The sequence below is a fragment of the Leucopleurus acutus genome (assembly GCF_964270905.1).
Source record: "Leucopleurus acutus genome assembly, chromosome: 18".
NCBI lineage: Eukaryota > Metazoa > Chordata > Mammalia > Artiodactyla > Delphinidae > Leucopleurus > Leucopleurus acutus.
In genome coordinates this window covers 25,015,653-25,042,635 of record NC_139160.1, presented here as the reverse complement: position 1 = coordinate 25,042,635, position 26,983 = coordinate 25,015,653, and the positions used below count along the sequence as shown (strand labels likewise).

At 34.6% G+C, this 26,983-nt stretch overlaps 1 protein-coding gene across 5 annotated transcripts in view; it reads left to right on the top strand.

Moving 5' to 3' along the window:
• NAA16 (N-alpha-acetyltransferase 16, NatA auxiliary subunit) overlaps positions 1-26,983 on the top strand; it is a 66,205-nt gene that overhangs the window by 7,216 nt on the left and 32,006 nt on the right. For 4 of the 5 annotated variants that reach the window (XR_014326910.1, XM_082859512.1, XM_082859511.1 and 1 more), the window contains exons 4-9: positions 72-229; positions 2,990-3,124; positions 8,747-8,900; positions 11,579-11,698; positions 14,438-14,533; positions 19,928-20,034. Coding sequence is in view for 4 of the 5 variants with exons in the window: in XM_082859512.1 (XP_082715638.1) it covers positions 72-229; positions 2,990-3,124; positions 8,747-8,900; positions 11,579-11,698; positions 14,438-14,533; positions 19,928-20,034 (770 nt within the window). In the remaining variant the exon portion in view is untranslated. The remainder of the gene's footprint in view (positions 1-71; positions 230-2,989; positions 3,125-8,746; positions 8,901-11,578; positions 11,699-14,437; positions 14,534-19,927; positions 20,035-26,983) is intronic. The other variant, XM_082859513.1, reaches the window with a different exon arrangement.

The following is a 26,983-nucleotide window of genomic DNA, read 5'->3' as shown; positions in this document are numbered from 1 at the left end:
TAAGCTTTCTATTAGACATGTAGCATAGTATATTCTAGTAGCTGTGAATGTCTGTTTCCTTAACTTAATAGGTTGGCATGTATATGGACTCTTGCAGCGTTCTGATAAGAAGTATGATGAAGCTATTAAGTGTTACCGAAATGCCCTCAAATTAGATAAAGATAATCTGCAAATTTTGAGGGATCTCTCTCTGTTACAGATCCAAATGAGAGACCTTGAAGGTTATCGAGTAAGTACTTTAGTCTTAAATGTACATGTTTTTATAATAGATATAATTTAAAAGCATGTGAATTCAGAATGAGGTGAACTTAAGACGAGATCATGTAGACTTGATTGTTCATTACAGTCTGTAGTAGAAGGGAAAAGTCACTTTGGATCTTCCCTCCAATAATATTAGTGGAACTGCATACTTTTTAAAAAAATTAATTAATTTATTTATTCTTGGCTGCATTGGGTCTTCATTGCTGTGTGCAGGCTTTCTCTAGTTGCGACGAGCAGGGGCTTCTCTTCATTGGCAGTGTGCAGGCTTCTCATTGCGGTGGCTTCTCTTGTGGAACGTGGGTTCTAAGCGCGTGGGCTTCAGTAGTCGTGGTGCGTGGGCTCAGTAGTTGTAGCGCACTGGCTTGGTTGCTTTGCGACATGTGGGATCTTCCTGGACCAAGGATTGAACCCGTGTCCCCTGAATTGGCAGGCGGATTCTTAACCACTGTGCCACCAGGGAAGTCCCTGGAAGTGCATACTTGATCATCAGAAAAGGATAACTAGTTTATTCATTTTATGGTTTTTTACTTATTTTATTTAATTAAAAACATTTTTTTTGGCTGCGTTGGGTCTTCGTTGCTTTGTGTGGGCTTTCTCTAGTTGTGGCAAGCGGGGGCTACTCTTTGTTGCGGTGTGCGGGCTTCTCATTGCGGTGGCTTCTCTTGTTGTGGAGCATGGGCTCTAGGCACACGGGCTTCAGTAGTTGTGGCATGCAGTCCCTAGAGCACGCGAGCTTCAGTAGTTGTGGCGCACAGGCTCAGTAGTTGTGGGTGGCTCGTGGGCTTAGTTGATCCGTGACGTGTGGGATCTTCCTGGACCAGGGTTTGAACCCATGTCCTTTGCATTGGCAAGCGGATTCTTAACCACTGCACCACCAGGGAGGTCCCTCATTTAATGCTTTTTGAAAAGCTAGAATATCGCCTATGTGCTAATGCTGTACTATATTCTTTGTGGGCTTGATATTTACAGATTTGGTAAACAGAGCTTTTATAATTAAAATCTAAATGTGGAGATTAATTAGCTTTCTTCATTATGGTTTAGAAAATACAAAATATTGTGAGGATTGCCATAAATGTAGTCCCAGGCCTTTTCACACTGTTACCTTCAACTCTGCTGGGCATCTCCATGTGCTTACTCCACTTAGTTTCCTAAATTCAGTATGTCCAAAATGGAATTATCTCACTTTCTCATGTGAAGGAGGCTACCAACTCTTAATAGTTCTGTTTAGATAAGTCTTTTTTCATTTACTGTTGTCCTTCTACTGCCATGTAAGTCTTTGCATAGATTTTTGCAGAAGTTTCAAGGGTTCTGCTGAGCTTAATAATGGTACCATTCATCACAATTGTGTGATTTTTCTTCATTAGGACTTAGCAGCCTAAGTTTGGTGAGAGTTAAAATCAGTTATCTTTAGAAATAAAGAAATTAGTAATGGTGAGAGACTGGTTGCTAGGAGGGGTAGTGAAATAAATGAAGATAAAAGAGCTGGTGGTTAGAAGTGAAGGATTCAAGGAACTAGAGGTACTGGGGTGTCCAAGAACAAGGGCAGGAAGGTCACTGAGTGACCGTGTTGGCAGCATAGGAGCTGTAGCGAGAGTGAGTATCTGAATTTATGATTTCTGGGTGGCAGTAAGGTCTAGGGTGTGGTGGTGGAAGTGGGTCCCTGAAGTGGGGTGGAGATCATTGTAGATGAGGAAATCGTGGATCTAAGAAGATAGGTTATTGGATAGGTGATCCACAGTGTTGCATTTGCCCAGAATAATGGCAGAATTTGGTAGAGAGATGAAAGCTGAGTCAGACTTTAATGAAGTGGGGGAGTGACAGAGAAGCAACAGTGAAAGTAAGGGTGATACAGTGGTAGAGCTTAATGACATATGCCTAAAAGGAGCAGACATTTACACATGAATGTAGAGGAGTGATATTGTCTAAGTTGTTTTGTTGAAGGTATCTTTTTTTAAAAAGATCTGATCATGGTTCTCCTTGTGGCATGTAGCGTGGATGGACGGCACCCATTCCAACAACAGAGTCACAGAAGCTAAACATTACATTTTCAAAACTCGTTGCAGCTAGTGTTCTTCATGAGACCCTGTTCGGCCAAGCAAAGCTGCACTTGCCTAAAAGTTGGAGGCAGATATGAGCTATGAAGAAGTGGGGGCTGTGTAGGGAGGTTAGATTTTCTGCTGGTCTGAAGGCATCTTGATTCTTCTGGAGCAGTCATGGTGGAATTTCTGGTGTTTTCTCCCTAATGTCGTAGATATTGAACCGTCTTAGAGTAGCAGCAGTGGTGTTTCTGCTAGAAAAGTCCAGTCAGATGTTTGAGTGTTTTCCCTGGCTGTGTCCATCCTATCTCTGGGGCCTATTATAATAATGTAAAATATGTTGTGATTTCATATAACAATATTATAAACAGTAAACTCTAGTTTCATAAAAAGCTATCTTAGTCTCTCTTCTGAGATGTTTAGTTACCAGAAGAAATTCTCATTATATAAAGGTAATTTTATAGGGCAACCTAAAAGCATTGACCCCAAGGACATTACATTACAGGGTATTCTGGAACGTAAGTTTAGATCAGGAACATAAAAAGTATTTCTGTTTGTTCAGAGATGTTTGTTCATTGAATTCATTAGAAAGGAATTAAAGGTATTTTTTCTTAAAACTCTGTGATGAATTATATTTTAGAGAAACTTAAGAAAGTGAAAAAAATTTTAAAGAATTTTTTATTTTTTTAAAGGAGACGAGATATCAGCTTCTTCAGTTGCGCCCAACACAACGTGCATCCTGGATTGGATATGCTATTGCATACCACTTACTGAAAGATTATGATATGGCACTAAAACTATTGGAAGAATTTAGACAAACTCAGCAAGTAAGAACTGCATTTTAACATTTTCTTCTACCTTCACAAACTAAAATAGTTAACTTCTATATTGCCTCCACCCGCAAGCATGAATTAGTCTTTCAGACCTATGGAAGAGCTTGACAAATTTTTGAAATAATTGGAAGAAGTTAAAACAAAGAATTCTTAATACAAAATAAATAATATAAAGATTTTTGTATACTATAATTTCAGCAATATTCAAATGAATAAAGAAAAGAATACATGAAAATGAAAATAGTTTTGTGACTGTGGGAATTGTTTCTCTAATATATATTGCTTTATATTTTATATAAATACGTTAATACATACATTTTAATATGTATGTAAAATAGAAAAATACAAAAAATACACTGTGTATCACAAGAGAAATTAAAAAGATGTTAACATTTTGCCGTAATTGCTCCAGATTTAATTATTTTTTAAAGAAATGTTACAGAAACAGCTGAAGTCTTCCCACATCCCTCCCTAGAGGTAGCCACTATTCTGAAATTGGTATAGATCATTTCTCGTCATGTTTACATTATGTTTTAAGTCCATGAAAGTTACAAACTATTATTTTGTATATTTAAAATTTTACATGAATGACATGTAGTTTTTGAAATTCAACATTTCTTGAGATATATCTATGTTGATACATGTTGACTAGTTTATTCGTTTTAAACTGCTGTTTGGTGTTCTGTTATATAAATAAGCTAAAGTTAATCTACTTTACTTTGTCTGTATTAAAAAGTAGTGCTGCAGTGAATATTCTTGTCTGCTGTTTCATTAGCCACATTTGTGAGTTCCTCTTCAGTTTATACCTAAAACTGGAATTGCAGAGTTGTGGCTCTGTGTGTTTAGTTTTACTAATTTGAAGCACCTGTACTAATTTACATGCCCGCTAGCAAGGTTTTATGCTTATTGTTTGCCTATATCCTTACTGACACTTGATGTCAGCTTTATTATTTTTTCCATTCTTCTGGATGTGAAGAAGTTTATCTCATTATTTTTCTTTTTTTAACTTTTATTTATTTATTTATTTTTTGACTATGCTGCACGGCTTGCGGGATCTTAGTTCCCCGACCAGCGATTGAACCTGGGCCCTCAGCAGTGAAAGTTCCAAGTCCTAACCACTGGACCACCAGGGAATTCCCTCATTATTCTTTTAATTTGTGTTTCTTTGATTATTAGTGAGGGATATTGGAATAAGAGATATTATCTGTACTTTTCTTTTGATGTCTGTGTCTGGCCTCATGGCATGAGTTGGGAAGTGTTCCCTCTTTTGAAAGAGTTTGTGATAGATGGTGTTAGTTCTTATATAAATATTGGTCCATTTCATCTAGGTAATCTAATTTGTTGGCATACAACTTTTCATAATAGTCCCTTATCCTTTTTATTTTTGTAGGGTTTGTGGTAATGTCCCTCCTTTTATTCTCAATTTTAGTAGTCTTCTCTTTTTCTTTCTTGGTCATTCCAGCTAAAGGTTTGTCAATTTTGTAAATCTTGTCAAAGAACCAACTTGTAGTTTTGTTAAATTTCTCTGTGGGTGTGTTGGTGTATGTATGCTTTAGCACTCAGCCAGGCAGTTTACAACTCTACCTTAGCTTTCGCCTCAAGGTGAAAGGTCAGAGTCTCAAGGTCAGCAAGAGGTGAGAGTTTAGGGCTTTCTCAGGTCTTTCTTGAACGTGTGTGTAACTCTGTATGTGTGTGTGACTTTTCAAAGCCCCTGTGGACATCACATTTCCCAGCTTTTACTTTAAGGTTTTTGTTTAGTCTGTTGTTTGTCCTGGCTGTTAGCTGTCTTTCAGGCACTATAAAGGTAAAACACATGCCTGTAATCACTTTTAATAAGCACTTTTGGCCCTTCCCTTCCCCCCAAGGCTTTTTTGCTCTGGGCAAACTCTGAGGTAGGCTTGTACTTGGAGGCTTGCAGTGAACCAACAGATAGGTCAGTTAATTACGGTTCTTTGGGAATGAGGAAAGAGCTCCAGCTTTATTGTTCTCACTGGTGGCTGTCAAGCTGCTCTGGGAATACAAGCTTATTTTTCAAGGCTACTCTGTAGCTGGAGAGCACTGGACAGGATTAGGGCAAGTTAAAATGACACAAAACTCACTGGTCTTACTAAGATCTAGCTGTTTTCTTCAATAAATGCTCCCCAGGTGTGCTGTAAGCCTCTGGTTAATTTCCAGAGTTCTGAAAAAGGTGATTCTGACAGTTTTTGCCAGTTCTTTCCTCGCTCTTTTGGAGAGGTGAAGTTTTGGAGTTCTTTCTTTACTCTGCCGGTTTTCCTGACATCATCCTCTTTGTATTTTCTTGATGAAAACTTCTTCTTTTGACACATTACCCTAAAAGCAAGGTATTATTTTTTGGAATGATAGCCAAACTAATTTTACCTGCTAGAGTGGTAAACTTTTTTTCACTTTTCATTTATCCAGTAATTCTCATTACAGAGTACACATGGTAACAGTCCCCTATTCTACCTTTCTGTCCCTGCCTTGCTATCCAGAGTCTAGTTCAGAGAAGACATGGAAGAACACAGCCCGCCATATGTCTAAATAATGCACGTTCAACTTTTTTATATGTATTTTAGACATTCTCTACGGTTTTTGCTACAATAGAGTAGTAAACAGTTCTTTTATGTCACCTCACCGTCTCTTCCCCATTCTCCTGATAATAGTTATATGAATATTTCTGGTTCTTTAAGTGTTACCTTTATAACATTAGGGAATATACTTATACTTTTGTGTCCTAAGCCAGCAAATGGCAGGAATTCCTTGTTTCTCATGGCTGAATATTATTCTGTTGTATATATATATCACATCTTTATCCATTCATTTGTTGATGGACACTTAGGTTGTTTCCATATCTTGACTTTTGTGAATAATGCTGCAGTGAATATCTCCGCCCCCACCTTAGCATCCAGTTCTCTGGGGCTGTCTGCTTTCTTTGAAGAAGAGCTCTTGACTCTGAGTGGGATGGATGCCTGGTTACAGTGTAATATTTTAAACAAGGATTTGGCTGCTGAGTTGATGGAAATGGGGTCAGGGTCAGCCTTTCAGTTAATCCCTTAACCTTGAGCTCCATTTCTCATTCCTGCGCCCTCTGTTTACTTGTCATTTCAGAATCCTGACCCTGTTTGGTGATTTCCAGGGCAGATAGCCACCCTCCCTAAAGATTTCCTGTGTGTAGCTACTCTAGGCTTTAGCTTCTGCTTTACTTCATCCCTCATTCTTCATTTGCTTTCCGTTTCCCAGAAGTTTGTTGAAATCTCATATTTTCTATTTTCATAGGTTAATATATTTTTAAACCCTCTATTATTTTTATTCTCATAAGGGAGTGTGGTAAGTTCATCATGTTTACTTAGATTCTTAGCTTTTTACTGCGAACTAGAGAATTCTCTATTGAGACTAGTTCTTTGTCTTTATCCAGGAATCAAGTCCTTACCATAGGAAGGTGTACTGTACCATATTCACTGGGGTTTGATAAACACTCTTTCATTTTAAATACAATCTTATTGCAATTTGATGGTTAAAATTAGGTGTGTGGAATTTTCTTATTTTTTGTAATAATAAGTATAATTAAGAGGTATACAAGCTTTTTTGAGGTATAATACATGCCATAAAATTTACCCATGTTAGTTGTACATCTCAAAGATTTTTTTTTGTAAATTATAGTCATGTAGTCATTACCAGAGTCCAGTTTTAGAATGTTTCATCACCCCCCAAAAGATCTTTTGTGCCCATTTGTCAGTTTCCACTCATCCCCAGGCAACCACTGATCTGCTTTTTGTCTCTATAGATTTGCCCTTTTTGGAAACTTCGAATAAAGGCAATCAAATGCAGTGTTTTCTCTCTAAATTCTTTTATTCATAATGCTTTTGAGATTCACCTGTGTTAGAGCATGTATTAGTGGTTCATTCCTTTTTAATGCTGAATACTGTTTCATTTTATGGATACACTGTAGTCTATGGATAACACTTCGTTTATCCATTCATTAATTGATGGACATATATATTGTTTTTAGTTTTAGTTGTTATGAATAATGCTGCTATGAACATTTGTGCATAAGTTTTTGTGTGGACATATGTTTTTATTTCTTTTGGGTAGATACCTAGGAATGAAATTACTTGGTTATATGGTAAGTATATATTTAACTTTTTAATAAACTGCCCAGTTGTTTTCCTACGTGGCTGAACCATTTTACATTCCTACTAGCAATGTGTGAGAATTCCAGTTTCTACCCATCCCCACACCTGTTACTGTCCAATTTTTTGATGATAGCCATCTTAGTGGATATGTAGTAGTATCTGTTTTAGTTGTGTCTCTGCATTTTTCTAACAACTAATGCTATTGAGCATTTTATCATGTTCTTATTAGCCATTTATATTTCTTCTTTGATGAAATGTCTGTTCAACTCTTTTGCCCATTTTTTAGTTGGGTTATTTGTCTTACAGCTGAGTTGTAAGAGTTTCTTGAATATTCTCAATACAGGTTCCTTATCAGATAGATCATTTGCAAATATTTTCTCCTAGTCTATAACTTGTATTTTTATGTTATTAGTGGTGTCTTTTGAAGAGGAAAGTTTATAATTGTGTTGAAGTCCAATTTACCTGTTTTTTCTTTTATGCAAAGGGTCACAAAGATTTTCTCCTATTCCTCTAAGGTTTCTTTTATTGTTTTAGTGCTCACATTTAGGTCTGTGATCCATTTTGATTTAATTTTTGTAAATGGTATGAAGTATGTGTCTGTTTTTGCATATGGATATTAAATGTGTCCCACCATCATTTGTTGTAAAGACTAACCTGTCCCTGTTGAATTGTCTTGGCACATCTGTTGAAAATCAGTTGACCAGATTATAAGGGCTAATTTCTGAACCTTGTACTCTGTTCCATTGATCTATATGTGTATCCTTATGCCAATACCAACCACACTGTCTTGATTACTGTAATTTTAAAGGATGTTTGAAATTTGAAGTACATGTCTTCCTACTTTTTCTTTTTAAGATTCTTTTGTCCATGCAGGGTTCCTTTTATTTCCATTTGAATTTTAGCATCAGCTTATCAGTTTCTAAAAGCTTGCTGAGAGTTTGATAGGGATTGCATTGAATTTTTAGATCAATTTGGGGAAAATAAATATAGAGTCAAAAAAAGATTGAGTATTCTTTGGTATATGGGTCTTGTTTCTTAAATTTATTCCTGAATGTTTTGTTCGTTTTGATGCTATTGTGAAAATTATTTTACTTTCATTTTTGGGTTGTTCGTTCCTAGTATATAGAAGTATAATTGATTTTCATATATTGATCTTGTATTCTGTCACCTTGCTAAACTCCTTTATGGGTTCTAGTAGTTTTTTTTGGAAGATTCTTTAGGATTTTAATCATTGTTATACTTTCCTTTGGTAATAGGATTTGCTAACCTCTTCACTTTTCTGTAGGCAGAAGTCCCCACTCCTTTTTTTGTTTTAAAGAATATATTAATCTTCTTTGCTGTTAATCACTCTTCTATTTGTAACTGCTTGTGGGTTGCTTTTTAAAGTCTGTGTGAATGACTGTCCTGAGAAAGCAATTAAATTAAAGATCTGTAACTGCTTTATATTATTATATAAGTAAGATAATTTGGTTATTTTTTTCAGGTTTCTCCCAACAAAATAGACTATGAATATAGTGAACTGATACTGTACCAGAATCAAGTGATGAGGGAGGCAGATCTATTTCAGGAATCTTTGGAACATATAGAAACTTACGAGAAACAGATATGTGATAAACTTTTGGTGGAAGAAATTAAAGGTAAGTTGAACTGCTTTTTCTTTTTTATTGGCCTCAGTTAAAGAAAAGAATAAAACCTATATACTTTGTTATGTCTGAACACTTAAATGAGACTTACTATATATCAGGCAATGTTCTCAACACTTTATTATTAAGTCATTATTAATTAATGTAACGGTTTAATAATAAAATTAATGTAATCTTCATAACAACCCTATGATGTAGTTGTTACATCCATTTTAGAGATCAGGAACTGAGGAACAGAGAGGTAAGTGACTTGCCCAGAGTCACACAGCTAAGTAATCTGGGTAGTGCTGGATTTGAGTGCAGGGATTTTGACTCCAGATTCCATTTTCTTAAGCAGTATGTTATACTGCCTTCATATTCAACCCCCTCCCCCAGTATTTATCTCCATATATAGTAAAATGAGAAGAGTAAATGACACTTGGGATCCTCGTGAAAGCAAGATTCATTTATTTTCATTATGGGCTAATTAAGAAGACAGGATTCTGAGAAATAGTTTGTTAAGAATGTTTTTCAACAAAGTCAAACAAATTTTCTTTTTTATACATAGCTTTGCTCATCAATTACCCATTTCCTGAGCAACACCATATTAAATAGAATGTCCATCTAAATAAATAATTAGTTTAAAACTAAAATCTCATGTAGTTGCAGGACTTCTAAAGCTTAAAAATACTAGCTAAGGTTTATTTACTCTTCTGAGTTTCACAGTATGGTAACTGCTTAAACTGCTTAATTTCACTTAATTTTTAGCACCTCTAACATGGGTATTACTTATTGTCCCTTTTTATATTTGAAGAAACTAAGAGAGGTTAAGGACTTGCCCAAGTTGCCCAGCCTTTCAGGAGGTAGAGTTAATTTCTAAAAATATCTTTCTGACTTCAGAGCCTTTACTTTTTTTTTTTTTAATTTAAATAGACTTTATTTTTTAGAGCAGTTCTAGGTTCACAGCAAAACTGAGTGGAAGGTACAAAGATTTTCTATATACCCTCTGTCCCTGCACATGCACAGTTCCTCCTACCCTCACCCCCCATCCCCCCAAGCCTGTAGTTTATATTTGGGTTCATTCTTGGTGTTGTGTACCCTCTAGGTTTTAAAAAATGTATAATGACATTTTACATACTACCATTATAGTATCATACAGAGTAGTTTCACTGCCCTAAAAATCCTCTGCTCTGCCTGTTTCTCCTAGCCCCCAACCCTTGGCAACCGGTAATCCTTTTACTGTCTCCATAGTTGTGCCTTTTACAGAATGTATTAGAGGTGGAAGCATACAGTATGTAGCCTTTTCAGATTGGCTTCTTTCACTTAGCAATATGCATTTAAGGTTCTTTCATGTCTTTTCATGAATCCTTTTAACTGCTATCCTCTACTCTTGTGGAGGCATGGGGCACGATCATAGTTCTTTTTTTCTCCTTTTATTATTTTTTGAATTCAAGTATAGTTTAAGTTTAATGTACTGTTTATGGTTTTAACTAGTAAATGTTTATGTGTGTTCACTTTGTACCAAGTAGTGTGCTGACTGTTTTAAGTACATTATTTCAGTTGATTATCATAAAAACAGACTGATGTAGTTGATACTTTGCAGGTAAGGAAATGGATATTGGAAGTTTTGTAAGTTATTCAGTCACAAAGCTAGAAAGTGGTAAAACTGGTAGTTACACCTAGTTAGTCTTACTGTAGAGCTTGAGTAATATACAATATAATAAAATAAATAGTAAAATGATATATATAATAATCACTGTAATATGATGATGATGAAAGCTGAAATAGTATGTATAACTGAAGACATTTCAAAGGGTTGTTTGAAACAGATTCTGTAGGGAATGGGAAAGCTTAGGGATAGAAAGTTGAGATATATTTTTTGAGATGCTCCCTTTTATCTTGGTTAGGTGTGCTTTCCATTTTATCTGAAAAGGTCGTTATTTATTTATTTTGGCTACGCCGTGCAGCTTGCAGGATCTTAGTTCCCCCACAAGGGATTGAACCCGCACCCCCTGCAATGGAAGTGTGGAGTCTTAACCACTGGACCGCCAGGGAAGTCCCTGTCTGAGAAATTTAGATTCTCATTTCCCATACCCACTTGCAATTTGTATGGCTTAGTAAAAGAAATTGAGTCTTAGAGGTGACCCACCTGTGAACATGGTTTGTGTAGTTTCTTGCTGCGAAGTGATATTTAGTGTTATTATTTTGTGAGTTAAACTTCTCCAGTTTTAGTGACCTGGAAAGGACAGTAAGAGAATTGAATGGAGAATTGTTTAACATAAGAATTGATTAGGAAAAGTACATTAAAAATCTTGCAGTAGGAAGGCAGGGATATTTCATTAGAATTATTTACCAATCTATATCTAAGGTAACTTTAGTTACTTTAAAGGGTGTACAAAAATGTGCATAATGCAAAGATTTTTTACTAACAAGTTAATATATATACAGTGTGGGAGGGAGCCAAAAATGAATGTTAGTGTAATAGAATGTGTAAGTGAAGGTTCATCTCTGAAGACAAGCTGTGAATTAATCTATGTTTAGTTATTTAAACTGCAACAAGCCCTAAAGGGAAGCACCATACAGTTGTCTTTCATAAACATCTATTATACTAATAATGCTTAGTGAAATCTCTGGAATTAGAAAGGTATTTAATGTTTAAGCAAAATGAATGTGACATTTAAACTTAATTTTAGGGGAAATGCTGTTGAAATTGGGACGATTAAAAGAAGCGAGCGAAGTATTCAAAAACTTGATTGATCGGAATGCAGAAAATTGGTGTTACTATGAAGGCTTGGAAAAAGCTCTACAACTTAGTATGTAATGATTTTTCTCCTACCTTCTCTTAGCTAGTGTTCTTTTTTTTTTTAATTATTTATTTTTGGCTGCGATGGGTCTTCGTTGCTGCGCGTGGGCTTTTTCTCTAGTTGCGGTGAGCAGGGGCTTCTCTTGTTGTGCAGCACGGACTCTAGGCGTGCAGGCTTCAGTAGTTGTGGCTCGCGGGCTCTGGAGTGCAGGCTCAGTAGTTGTGTCGCACGGGCTTAGTTGCTCCGCGGCATGTGGGATCTTCCCGGACCAGAGATCGAACCCATCTCCCCTGCGTTGGCAGGTGGATTCTCAACCACTGTGCCACCAGGGAAGCCCTTAGCTACTGTTTGAAGTATAGTAAAATATAAAGTTGTAAGAATATTTGAGGATGCATATTTTTAGTTTTAGCATTCATGTTTCCATTTAGGAAGATTACAGGTTAAACATGGGAGTGAAAATGAATTCAGATATTTATATTTAAGTGATAAATGCTTACAGATTATTTTAGGTTTCTTGATCCATTAAAATGTTACCAATTTACACTAACTAGAGTGGTGGGGAAGAAAATGGGCATTCCCTTTCTGGGAAATGTCATAATTATTTAGTATTTTTAAAGAATTAGAGGACTGTTACTGTCAATCTCTAAGAATAAGAATTGGGCCAAAGAAATGTTGCTGAGAGTACGTTGTATATAGCATCAGCATAAAAACTATTCTTTTACTTTCAAACTAGGCTAATTTGTGTAGAATAAATTGTATACATCTTCTTTTGAAATTTGATAACCTTGACCCTTTTCAGAAATCTAGAATATTATTCTAAATTTTCCCTAATATTCTCATAAATAAATATCTTTAATATTGCTAAAATCATATTTAGTCATGGGTAAGTAAGTATATGGCTGAAATAATTATGAAACTTATATGAAATAATTATGAAACTCGAAGGTGTTGAAACAGCAGAATTTTTAAATTTAAAAAGAATGGTAAGTAGGTAGCTACCCATATTCATTTATAGTAGGAAGAGCTATGAGAAAAATTTATTTGTTGTATCTTAATTACTTGTATACATGAATCCAGGTTTTCTGTGTGTATTTAAAATTTTATATCACAAATTATTTAAAAAAGTTCCTTAAATAATTGTTTTTAAGAAAATAATGAAAATTAAAATATTGATTAGATCAATAGTCTGTCTTTAAAAAAAAACAGGACAAAAGTCATGTGTCTGAAGGTTGGAAATGTGAGATAACTGATTTTTCTTTAAACTACCAGTTACTGGCATGTTAATCACTTAACTGCTTTAGTAAAATGAACGTAATATGTTCCATATATCAGGATCCATGCTTACTATAAAATATATTGATTATAAAACTATTTTTTTAGGTTCCTTAGGACCTTTTCTCCCCCATGGTAGGTTCTGGAGCTCCAACTTGTGACTTCAAATAGGGCATTGAAATGGTTTGGTTTTTGTCTTAATGTAACTACATTTATAAGACTTGTTTTATCTGGATTAGTGGGAAAATATTTTTTATACTCATAGTTCGTCTCATTCTCTAAGATTAGGTATAAATATGAGAACTGCTTTTTAAAAATATGCAATAGGCTTCTTGTAAATTTTAGTATAAGGGTCCTTAATAGTTCATGAAGTCTCCAAATCATTAACAGAACGTGAAAATAATTTTTCACATATCCCAGTTTTTAAAATTCAACCACATTGGAGCTCCAAAGTGTATTACTGGGGGAAGGAAGGAGTCTAAACAAAATCGGACTTTACTTTTTAAAGTGCTGTGTTTATAATCTTGATACTGAACACTACATTTACGGTGGCTTGATTGCTAGCACCAAGGGTTATTTTTATAATAATTATATTTCTGTGGTTTGAATTAAAATCAACCTAGAACCTTATAGTTTAAAAATGGGTTTGCTTTTTCTTAAAAATTCTGCTGTAAGTTATCTTATTGCTTATGTAAAATAATGCATGTAATCTCTCTTTGTAAATTATGCTGGATATTATTTTAGAATAATAAACTAGACCCAGATCCGATTCTGCAGATTGTTAATGTAGTTTACATATAGATCCTGTATTTAGTACTATAAAATTAGGTTGGTCTTGACAGGGAAGATATAACTTTCTGTTAGAAGTATATTTTATATCATAATATTTGGGAGAAGTAATTGACACTTTAAAAGTCTGTTCTAATGGGGTTCTTTCTTTTGGCACCTGGACAGGGACATGAACTAATGGAGTTCTTTGTAATAGAGTTTCATTGAAGATTTTAAGTGTCAAGCCTCCTTAGAAACTGAGTTCATCTTTTAAAATATTGCATTCATGACCCTAAAACTATTGCTTCTTTAAGCCTATCTATAGGCATTATAGACTTTTGTTGGGTTTATGTGGGTTATATTGGGTTAGAGGATTTATGTAAGATATGTTATAAAGGAACATTTTCTTTTTCATGGGTTTTGCATGCAGGAATATCAGAGAAGTGCAGTGTATCTTGAGACTGTCTTGTGTGTATATGATTTGAGTGGTGAAATTTTGGTTTTCTCTGGACTTTGGGTTTAAAATGGTGATTTAATGATTATTTCATTGCCACAGAGTTTTTAATGTCATTCTTACAAAAATTGAGAGCAGCTTTAATATTGATAATGTGATTTTTAATTTATAACATAATTTTTAATATTTATTAGCATTTTATCATAGATAAAAGTTTTGATGCTTTGAATCTGACGCATATTTACTGATAATAGGCACTTTAGAAGAGAGGCTTCAAATTTATGAAGAAATTAGTAAGCAGCACCCCAGAGCAATTTCACCTAGAAGATTACCTTTGAATCTTGTCCCAGGTAATATTAGGATATCTTTTGTAACACTAATAATACTTGTTGAAATTACTCAACACCATTCACATTTTAAAAGCTTGTTTCTGGAATAGAGTTTACATCTACACCAGTCTTGGGGGTGGGAGTGATCAGTTATTTATTTGTTATGCATATGTTGTTTAAATAATTGTGTTATTTTCTTTTTATCAAAAGATTAATGGAAATTAAAAGCTTTTTATTTGACTGACTTTAAAAATACATGAAATACCTCTTAGAAGTGTACTGGGTTAGACAGTAGATACAAATTTATTTAAAAATAAATAAATAGTGCCTTTCATTTATGTAAATGATGAATAGTATTCTGATCCTCCCTGTTTTGTTTCAGCTTTGTGAAGTAGGCAGATTTCCTAATGTTTTCCAGGGAACATTAAGTCCCAGTGGATGTTAATAGGCTTGGTAGGGGGGATGCCTGTGTACTGAGATGTTCTTCATTCAAATGAGTTTGGGAAACTTTTGGTTAAACACAACAATCAGGCTTCTGCAGGACTTCCTAGAACTTTCAGTATATGAGTTGTGAATTTCCAAGGTGGGATGTACTGTGCAGAGGGGAGCATTTCCCTAGTAAAAGCGTTTTCTGGAAGATGCTCGAGCTCACATTTCTGTATCTCCTTTTTAAAAAAAAATAGCAGCCTGTTGAAGTATAACTCACATACCATAAAATGCACTTTTTAAAGTGTGCAACTCAGTGTTTTAATGTGCTCAGGGAGTTGCACAACCATCATCACTCCCTGGTTTCAGGAAATTTTTGTCACTCCAAAAAGAAAACTCATGTCCATTAGCAGTCACTCCCAGCCCCCAACCCCTGCACCAGGCAACCACTAACCTATGTACCTGTGGACTTGCTGGTTTTGGACATTTTGTATAATTGGAATCATACCATAGGTGGCCTTTTGTGTATAAGGTAGGAATTATATTTTTACTGAAAGATAACTTGGAGCCAGTTTTTGAATGTAAAGTGTGATTTGGGTAAAAGTGGGGTCATTCTGGACCCTCTAGGACATTGTCTTTGAAACGCTAAAAGGATCTTTTTACAAGCTAGGCCTCAGTTGAGGGGTATTGACGGCTTGGGCTTCAAGGTCAGCATCATTTGAGGTTCTAACATACATGTATTTACAAAGCTCTGGGGACCATATATAAAATTGTGCAACTACTTAATTGTACCTGTGCAACAGCTGAATACTTCATGAAGTGTTTTCGCGTCTTTAGAAATATTTTTATGTGTAATAAGAAAGGTATCTTAGCGTTATCGAAGGCAATAAGATCTTTCTCGAGAAACATGATGGAACTTGAGAATGCAAGTTTTGAAAAAGGCTTACTGGTTTTTAGATAAAAATGTTTATTACCTACGGATTAGTGAACAGCCAAAGTCCTGGGGAGATTCTCCAACAGCCTGAAATATTAAGTGCTGTGAAAACAGTACTTTTCAAAATAGCTAGTTTAATGCATCGTGATCTATTAGTCTTCACTGGCCAAGGAGGGAGAAAGAGGGAAGGAGATAATCCAGAGTATTAAATGAGAATGCTAATCCCATTTTGCTCCTATTTTATTTTTGTTTCATTGGATTGTTTTTATTTTTTATTGAGATATAGTTGACATACAATGTGTAAGTTTAAGGTGTATGATGTATTGATTGATACATTTATATATTCCAATATTATTATCACTGTAGTGTTAACTAACACCTCCATTAGGTCACATGATTATCATTTCTTTTTTGTAGTGAAAACATGCACCATTATTTAGAGTAAATTCCCAGGCTATCAGATACAGTCTGATCTTGCTATTTATGTTCATTATTTTAGCGGTGGTTTTTGGGATATCAGTTTTTATGTGAATCTGTACTACATCTAGTGAAGAATTAGCATAGCATCTCTGTAGTCAGATAACTTGTTTTACAAGCTGCAGTGCTAAACAGGCACATAATGATTTTTTTTTTAAGTGTAAAGGGTTTTTTTTTTATTATGTGTAACACAGACAAAGTTATTTAAGTCAATAAATTTTTAAGGAATTCCACACGTTCTGATTCTTTCCACTGCCAATCACCTTAGTTCCTCCAAACTCATAAATCTTCAAGATAAAATAGCCCTTTCAAAAAGAAGTTATCATATGAGTCAGCCCACAATTCTTTTAGTTAGGCTTCTTTGATCTCCAGTGAAATATGGACACATTTCAAAATTCCCCACCTGTAATCTTTGGGATCCAATTTCCTCAAGTGATTTACTTTAGGACCATGTTTAGGGTCAGGAGATGGATCTGCCTGGTTCTGAATTTGACATCCTCTAAAAATGTATTAGGTTCAAATCATATTCACTCCTAAGCCATCACACCCTAGAACAGTACAGATCATTGGGATATGCCAATACCTAAGATAAAAAGTTCGTTAGGTTTTTCATAGTTTACTTGGCAGCTCTGTCTTGTAGTTCTTTCCCACAGATCTAACAGGTAGTTCTATGAGTAAAGGAAACCACACAGTTAATCTATGAGGCGTTTCCAACGATGCAGGTTTACAGAAAAAGCCCCATCGGGATAGACCTCAACCTGATTTTTTTTTTTTAATTTTAGAATTTTATTTTTTTATACAGCAGGTTCTTATCAGTTATGCATTTTATACATATTAGTGTATATATGTCAATCCCAATCTCCCAGATCATCCCACCACCACCAGCCCTTCCCCACTTTCCCCCTTTGGTGTCCATATGTTTGTTCTCTACATCTGTGTCTCTATTTCTGCCCTGCAAACCGGTTCATCTGTACCATTTTTCTAGGTTCCACATATATGCATTAATATATGATATTTGTTTTTCTCTTTCTGACTTACTTCACTCTGTATGACAGTCTCTAGATCCATCCATGTCTCTACAAATGACCCAATTTTGTTCCTTTTTATGGCTGAGTTAGGCACATAATGATTGATAGCTTTTTTTTCCCCCTAAAGGAAAGACTATGGGAGTACTAAAGAATTATTTTAAAATAGTTAGGAAGAAGGGAGGTTATTTATTTTTGTGAAACAGTTTTTCTTATAAGTAAAGAAAAAAATTATGAGATGGGTAAATAGTAAGTAATTTGGGGATATAGTGTGTGACTGAGTAGTTGAGTAGCTGTGTAGGCTTCTGGTTTAGACAGTGCATTCATACAGTTCTGAATAAAAGGGTGCAAAACAGGTTTTAACTGAAAAGTCTTTTCTGTGTCTCTGTCCTCTGGCCACCAAGTTTACTTCCCCAGAGACAGCCATTGTTACTAGTAGATGGTTTAACTCTTCCAGAAATACATTGTGCATATACAAGCAAAAGTATGTGTTTGAGGGTTTATGTATAGTTTTCCCTTTTCCTCCACCTTTTGTACAAAAGTGACATAGATTGTTCTGCACCTTGTTTTCCTTTTCACTTAACTCTGTATCTGGAATTCAGTCCTATATCGGTATGTAAGACCTTCCTCATTCTTTATCATAGCTAGCTGCACAGTTGAAATGAAAGTTTAATGGGAGAAGAGGCTTGTAATATAGTGGATACTTGAGAGCTGAGTACATTGTCTTTTAAGTAGATTTGCCAGTATGATCTAAATAGATTGAGAAAGTTGAAGAGGAGTTCAGAGTACCCTCTGACATGAAGACAAAATGCTTGTTTTCTCAGTAGATGATGATAGCAAATGTGGAAAACTTTCTTAACTATAGAAATACAGTAGCTATCAGATGTCAAGGTGTAAATAATAGACGTTTATTGAGTGGTTACTGTGTGCTTATGCTGTTTACTTTTCATCTTGTGTGAGTCATGAAAGAGTACTCTTGAGGCTGGTGGTGTTACCGTCATCTTACAGTGGAGAAATTGAGGTTTTTAGTGGACAGTGTCACACGAAGTAAGCAACAACATCCCTGACTGCCTGCCACAATACTGTTAACCTTTGCTTTATATCGGAGAAAGTGCTGGAAAGATTTGATCTCTGAAACTTTTTGATTTTTAAGGAAGTAATGATGTATATTTAACCCAGAGTGAAATTTTGTGCAGTCCTGATAATCTGTGATTTTCAAAAGATTATATACAAAGTATACCGAAGGAACACAAAATACCACTCTGGGTTGAATATACATGATTACTTCCTTAAAATTCAAAAGTAGTTTTAGAGATCAAATCTTTCCAGCACTTCCTCTGTTATAAAGATTAGAGATCATCTGAAAACAGTCTTCGTAGTAAGTTGAGGTAACAAATGTTGATCCTGTTTTTATATTAGATAAAATTTTCACTCAATAAAATTTAAATTTCTCCTCTTAATATTTATGATATCTGTAATATGTTGAGATGCATGTTTTGTTCAGTAGTGTCAGTCACAACAAATAAAAATAACCACTTGGGTTGTTGAGTATTTTGGTAAAATGTGATTCATAAAGAAACCTTAAGGAAGGTCATTTCAGTAGTCTTACTTTAGCTTAAAACATTCATGACATATATGTATCTTTTTTTTTTCTTTTGAGTGGGCAAATCCATGTCCTTACATATTAACCCTTATTGTCAAAAAGTTAGAGCTTTTGTATTTAAAATTAATTTTTTCTGCTTTTAAAAAGTGACACTGAAACTTTTTGGTAAGGGTTTAGCAATAATAGGAGATTTATTTACTTGGTGTTACAAATAGGGTATTTATTTGATTCTAATGTTAGCATGCCTCAGGGCTCTGTCTGATGTCTTATGGATGTTATTTTACTTACTGTCTATCTCACCCACTAGAATGTTAATAATTTCCATGAGGGCAGAATTAAAAAAAATTTTTTTGTTTCAATCACGGCTATATCCTGGATACCTGGAACAATGCCTGGCACATAGTAGGTGCTCGATAGATGATTGTGGAATGAATGACTTGAAATAAATCACTAGTTGATTCGGAAAACATTTGTAAATACCGTGTTAGCGTTTAAAAAGATATTTTGACTGCTACTTAAATATAGTGCTGGTTACAGTAGAATCCTTATATAGTTTGCAGAGTGCCTTCTGAGATGTAGGATTGAGATAGTAGCATTGAGCCTCTGCTGGTCAGTGAGATTAGGAAAGGTACTTCCTATGGGGACTGTATTCAGAATAGATAGTACGTTACTTTTCCTCAAAGCTGCACAGTCATTTTGTTTACCTATCTTTTGAAGTGTTCCTTGAAGATAGTTTGAATCTGCATCTAGGGAAAATACACTTGCCAACCGAACCGAGATATTTGGTGTTATGCTTTTTGGTGGTAACAAATAATGCTGACTGACTTTTTGGGTTTAAACATTGGATAGGGGAATCATTGTTTCTGAAGGAGTTTTATTTTTATTTATGAAATAATTTTGCGAACTGTTTGCATCAGTCGAAGTATAACAAAGTACACTTTTGTTTCTAGGTGAAAAATTTAGAGAACTAATGGATAAGTTCCTGAGGGTTAACTTCAGTAAAGGCTGCCCACCCTTGTTTACTACTTTGAAATCTTTATATTACAATACAGAAAAGGTAAAATTTGGTCTTTATTCAATTTGCTGTAGTCTTTTTTACTAACTTAATTATTACAGAAGGATTTCCATGTAAATAATATGCTATGATTCAATCATTTTCTCTATTCTAATAATAGTGTGCACCTTAGTCTAATAATAGATGAACTGAAATTGTATGCATGTACTATAAGTAGTATCAAAGGAAATGTCAATCTGAAATTTACCGAGTAAAGGGTTTATAAAAGCACTAAAATAAAGGTTGTTGTTTTTAATGGGTATACTTTTGTAGTGGGATTTTAAGTTTGACCTATTGTCACCAGAGGTCTATATTTAACTATTTGATGATTATCTATTATTTTATGGTATGACTGTGGATTTTTAAATTCGTTATGCTTGCTTTAAAAGTTAGAGCTTGGGGCTTCCCTGGTGGCGCAGTGGTTGAGAGTCCGCCTGCCAATGCAGGGGACACGGGTTCGTGCCCCGGTCCGGGAAGATCCCACATGCCACGGAGCGGCTGGGCCCGTGAGCCATGGCCGCTGAGCCTGAGCGTCCGGAGCCTGTGCTCCGCAACGGGAGAGGCCACAGCAGTGAGAGGCCCGCGTATCACACAAAAAAATAAATAAATAAAATAAAATAAAGTTAGAGCATGGAAAATTGTTACTGCAACAGTAACATGTCATTTGACACTGTTAGTTTTAACTAATAGGCTACATTTTAATGTAGTTTTAGCTAGTTTTCAAATGAAGAGAATCACTTTCTGCTTTTTAAAATTAGGAAATAGACTTGGTTTTATATTAGAGAGATAATTAGAAAATTAAAAGTTAATAGAAAATAATTATACTTCTATTTCCAAGCATTGCTTCTTATTTCTTAAGGTCTAAAATCTTGTGTTCATTTCTGTAATCAGTTTTTGAAAGTTACTAGTGGATAAGGAAAAGATTTTATTACAAATGCTAAAATATTTTTAGTTAAACCTATATCACTTTATGTTTATTTAGTTTTGACCCATAATTATTTGTAAATTAGTAATAATTGTGAATAATAAAATATTGAAAAAAATCAGTGTTAGGTATAACTGACACTTTCTTCCTTTGGCAGCAGGTTTCATAAACTAAAAGGGACAACTGATAATATCTAGAGGGGAGTGGCTGAGGATGGCTAACAGAACTTCTGTACTCTGTTCCTACCATTGGTGCACCCAGTCTCCATGCCAATTGGGCAGATCCCCACTTCGGGAAAGAGACCTATAGTACCCGAATAGTAAAAAGTTTCATTTACATTAAAACAAACAAACAAACAAAACTTAACAATTATTTAATGTCTGTAGTATGCTTTATTTGATTGCAATGGTACTGTTATCAATTTTTTTCTGCAGTTGATTTTTTTCTGTTGATTTTTTTTTGATAGTGATTGATTCATATAAAAACATGTAGCAGTGCCTACCAGTAATTTTTGTAGGTTATTTAAATTAGCATTTGCCAAAATTCTTCTCTTACTCATTTAGGCAAGGGTGACAGAGAAGAAAGATGAGATAAAATGTCAGAAATAATAAAGAACATGTATGTGAATGAGAATAGAGTAGTGCTTTTGTAACACTGTCTTACAGCAAGTACTGAAGACAGAATTTGTTCCTTACAGAATTCCTTACAGAATTTGTTCCTCTTAAGCTATCACTGGGCTTTCACTGGCTTTCTCCGTTTTCATAAGAGGCATAGACTTAAAAAAAAAAATCTCTCCAATATTGATCCAAAATTACCATCTTAAAGGTGTTAAGCACTTGTTGGTATTTTATTTTATAAAGCTTGGAAATTGCATTTTTAAAGAAGGCAGTGAGAATACATTCATCTATATGTGAACCTTTGACATCTCTTTAGTGTTAATCTTTGAGCATGCAACAGGAATGTTTACCATGTGTTTTTGAGAATTGAATTAAGCTGCAGAAAATTGAGTTTAAGTTGTCAGAACTTAGTATAGTGAGAAAAAATGTACAAGTATGGGAAATCCTTCTCAAATCATTTTGGTCACATATTTGTGATTACTCTAGAGGGCGTTTTAAAATTTGCGTATTTCTAATCAGCAGTGAGTCCTGTTTTTAGCTAAGGGCTGCATTTTAACTCTCGAAGGATTTCAAAGAGGTTAAGGCTGATAAACAGTTATAGTTTTGTAAGCTTCCAAGTCTTAAAAAATAATCCATGTCAGGTACCATGAAAATAAAATTATCTTTTGAAGTTAGCTTAGGATATAGTACAAGTGTCAAAAAGTATTTAAAAAATGTCTCCAGCATTTTAAATTGTGAATTTTGACCATAAATATTTTGGGTTTTTTCCCCCCAGCAATTTCACAATCAATTAATGTGTTATTGTGTAGTCTCCAATATCTTCTTTTTAACGACAGCATAGTCTTTTATCAAAATCATACCTCCAACTGAACTTTGATTTTCAAAGTTTTTGCAGTTAAAAAAGTATATCTTTGTACATATAGCTTTACTTAGGATTTTTGTCTCATAAATTCTCAGAATAAATTAATGGGTAAAAGGTAAGAACATTTTGTTATTCTTGTTAAACATCAATTTGTATTGCCATTACCAAAGTGTGTGAAAGGCTCACTGTGCCCTCACCAGCATTAGGCAGTGTTAAATATTTTCTTATGCTTGCTTTTCTAATGAGATTTTATTTTAAAACATAAAGAAGCTAAATTTTAATGTAACCAGATTTGCTGATCTTTATTTCTGTTGTGGAAGTTCACCTATTGTTTCACAAGCAGTTTGGAAAGTCCTCTTCCTCTTGAGCAGTGCTTCTCATGGTGGGGCGGGGGAGGGAATTTTTTTGTCCCCCAGGGGACATTCTGCAATGTCTGGAGATGTTTTGGTTGTCAGCCTGGTGGGTGTGCTACTGATACCTAATGTGGGTGGAGCCCGGGGGACGCTGCTGAACACTCTTCAGTGCACAGGACAGCCCCCCACAGCAAAGAACTGCGTCACCAACATGTTGAGCTGCGTAATTCTAGGGGCTGTCCTGTGCATCACAGGATATTTGTGTCCTTGGCCTCTACCACTTAGCGTCAGCAGCTTACCCCCAGTATCTTTGTTGTTTTCTTAATAGCTTTATTGAGATGCAGTTCACATACAATAAAATTGACCTATTTGAAGTTTACAAATTCACTGATTTTTAGTATATTCAGAGTTTTGCAACCATCACCACAGTAATTTTAGAAAATTTTCATCACCCGAAAAAGAAACCCCATTCGTATCTGCCCGCTGCACTCCCCCAGTCAGGCAGCCACTAGTCTACTTTCTGTTTATGGATTTGCCTGTTCTGGGTATTTCATACAAACAGAATCAAACAATATGTGGCCTTTTTTTCTCTAGCTTCTTATACTTAGCATAAATATTTTGACCTATGTGGTAGCATGAGTACTTCATCGCCTTTTATGTCCAAATAATGTCCAGTTGTATGGCTGTACTACATTTTATCTATCAGTTGATGGACATTTTGGTTGTTTGTACCTTTTGGTATGAATAATGCTGTGAACATTTGTGTACATGTTTTTGCATGTACATGTTTTCATTTCTCTTGGGTGCATATACCCGGGATGGAATTGCTAGGTCAAATGGTAACTCCATGTTTAAACTTTTCAAAAACTTGTCAAGACTCTTTTCCAAAGTACCTTCACCATTTTACATTCCCACAAGTAGTGTATAAGGATTCTGATTTCTATACATCCTCACCAACAATCCACTTGTTATTATATGATATTTGATTATGGCCATCCTAGAGGGTGTGAAGTGGTCTATCTCCTTGTGGTTTTCGTTTGCATTTCCTTGATGACTGATTATTTTGAGCATTATTTCAAGTGCTTGTTGGCCATTTGTATATCTTCCCTGGAGAAACGTCAGTTCAGGTTCTTCTGCCAGTTTTTAATTGGGTTATTTGTCTCTTCATTATTAGTTGTAAGTTTTTAAATATATTCTAGGTACAAGTTTCTTACCAGATATATGATTTGAAAATATTTTCTACCGTTTTGTGGATTGTCTTTCCACTTTCTTAAAAGTGTCTTGATGAAGCCCATTTTATCTTTTTTCCCTTGTGTTGCTTGTGCTTTTGTGTTGTATATAAGAAACCTATTTCCAAATTCGGGGTCATGAAGATTTACACATATTTACTTCTAAGAGTTTTATACTTTTGGTTCTTATATTAAAGTCTTTGATTCATTTTGCATTCATTTTTGTATATGGTGTGAGGTGGGAGCCCAGCTTCATTCTTTTGCATGTGTTTGCCCAGTTTCCCAGCACCATTTGTTTTTTTTTTCCATTGAAAGTCTTGATAGCCTTGTTGAAAGTAAATTGATCATAAATGTGAGGGTTCACTTCTGGACTCTCATTTCTGTTCCATTGATCTGTATGTCTGTCCTGAGGCTAGTATCACGCTGTCTTGATTACTGTAGCTTTGGGGTAAATTTTGAAATTAGGAAGTGTGAATCTTCCTAGTTTTTTTTTTTAATATTCTTTTGGCCATTAAAGATTTATTTTATTTCCATATGAATTTTACGATCAATTGTTCAGCTTCTACAAAGAAGCCAGCTGGGATTTTATAGGGATTGCATTGAATCTGTATATCACTTTGGGAAGTATTTCCATCTTAACACTATTAAGTCTTTCAGTCTATGAACATTGGAAATTTTCCATTTATTGAGATTGTCTTTAATTTCTTTCAACAATTTTTTGTAGTTTTCAGTTTATAAGTCTTATACATCTTTTGTTAGATTTATTCCTAAGTATTTTATTTTTTTTATGCTATGCTAGATGGAAGTATTTTTTCTTTTTTTATTATATAGTTTTAGATGTATATCCTGAAACTTATATAGGGCCAATTATAATTTGACATCTTTGTACACTATAAGTTGTTCACCACTACAAGCCTAGTTACCATCCATCACCATACAGTTGACCCCCCCACCCCCCCTTCATCCATTTCACACCCACCCCGTAACCACCTTCCTCTCTGGTAACCACTAATCTGTTTTTTGTGTCTGAGTTTTTTTTTTTTTTTTAAATTTTTTTTAAGATTCCACATATGAGTGCAATCATGTGACATTTGTCTCTGTCTGATTTATTTCACTTAGCATAATACCGTCGAGGTCCATCCATGTTGTTGCAAATGGCAGGACTTCATTATGGCTGAGTAAATAGTCCATTGTATATATACATCACATCTTTATCCATTCATCCATTGATGGACATCTAAGTTGTTTCCATATTTTGGCTATTGTAAATAATCCTGCAGTGAACATAGGGGTGCATCTGTCTTTTTGGATTAGTGTTTTTGTGTTCTTTGGATTGGAATTTTTCTTAAATTTAGTTTTCAGGTTTTTTTATTGCTAGTATATAAAATACGGTAGATTTTTGTATATTGTTCTTATATTTTGTAACCTTGATGAACTTGTTTATTAGTTGTTATAGTTGGTGTAATGAATTTCTGTCATCTGCAAATAGAAAGTTTTATTTCTTCCTTTCCAGTTTGTATCCTTTTTATTCATTTTCTTGACTAATTGCCCTGTCTAGAACCTCCAGTCAGTGTTGAATAGAAATGATGAGCATTGACATTTTTGTTTTGTTCTTGATCTCAGTGGGAAAGCATCTAGTCTTTCTCCATTAAATATTGTGTTAACTATGGATTTTTTTGTATATGCCCTTTATAATGTTGAGGAAGTTCCCTCCTACTCCTAGTTTGTTGAGCATTTTTATTGTGAAAGGGTGTTGGATTGAGTCAAATGGTTTTTCTTTGTCTATTGAGATGATCATGTGTTTATTGTTTTTATTCTGTTGATATTGTAATTACATTAATTGATTTTCAGATGTTAAACAACCTTGCATTAGTGGGATAAAACCACTTGGTTGTGCTGTATAATTCTTTATATATGTTGCTAGGTTCAATTTGCTGGTATTTTATTAAGGATTTTTGCATCTATATTTCTAACAGATACTGGACTGTAGTTTTCTTGTGATGTCTTTGTCTGGTTTTGATATCAGGGTAATAATGGCCTTATAATGAGTTGGGAAGTGTTCTCCCCTGTTTTGTTTTTTATTTTTGAAAAGTTTGTGAAGATTGGTATTGGTATTAAATATTTGGTAGGATTTACCAGTGAAACTATCTGGGCCTGGACTTTTCTTTGTGGGTAGTTTAATTACCTGTTGAAACTCTTTACTTGTTATCGGTTTATTTATATCTCTATTTCTTCTTATTTGGTTTCTGAAATTTGTGTTTCTAGAAATTTGTCCATTTAAGTTATCCAGTATTGGCATATATGTTCATCATATTCCTTTATAATCATTTTATTTCCAGTCAGTAGTAAGTAATGTCTCTTCTTTAATTTTTAATTTTAATAACTTGAGTCTTCTTTTTTTCTTGGTCAGTCTAGCCAAAGGTTTGGCACTTTTGTCAATCTTTTCCGAAGACCAAGTTTTGGATTTGTTGATTTCCCCACCCCCCTTTTCTATTTTATTGGTTCCCAAATCTAATCTTTATTATACCCTTACTTATGCTGGTTTTAGGTTTAATTTGCTCATCTTTTTCCATTTTTTTTCCCTAATATGTGCTTAGTGTTCTGTATTTTTGTTTTTTACTTTGCAGTTTTAATCGATGAGAAAAATGTTTTTTCTAAGGATAAAGATCTCTATTTGCACAGAAAGATACTGAGTAAAATCAGTTTTTATTTAATTTTAGTTCAACTGTCAAGGCTACAGTATATACATTGAAAAAATTGTTTTAGTGTTTTAAAGGAAACCAGAATGACCCTAAATAAGAGGTGGAAATTAATTCTGGGCTTCCATTTTCACCTATAATGGAAAGTACTTTGCAGTTTTGTTCTGTAGCTATTCACTATGTCAGACTGTTGAGTGAAGGCAGTGAATCATCAAGGTTTGCTGGGTTGTTACAGGTGCATTTGATTCCATTGAAGCTGGACATCAG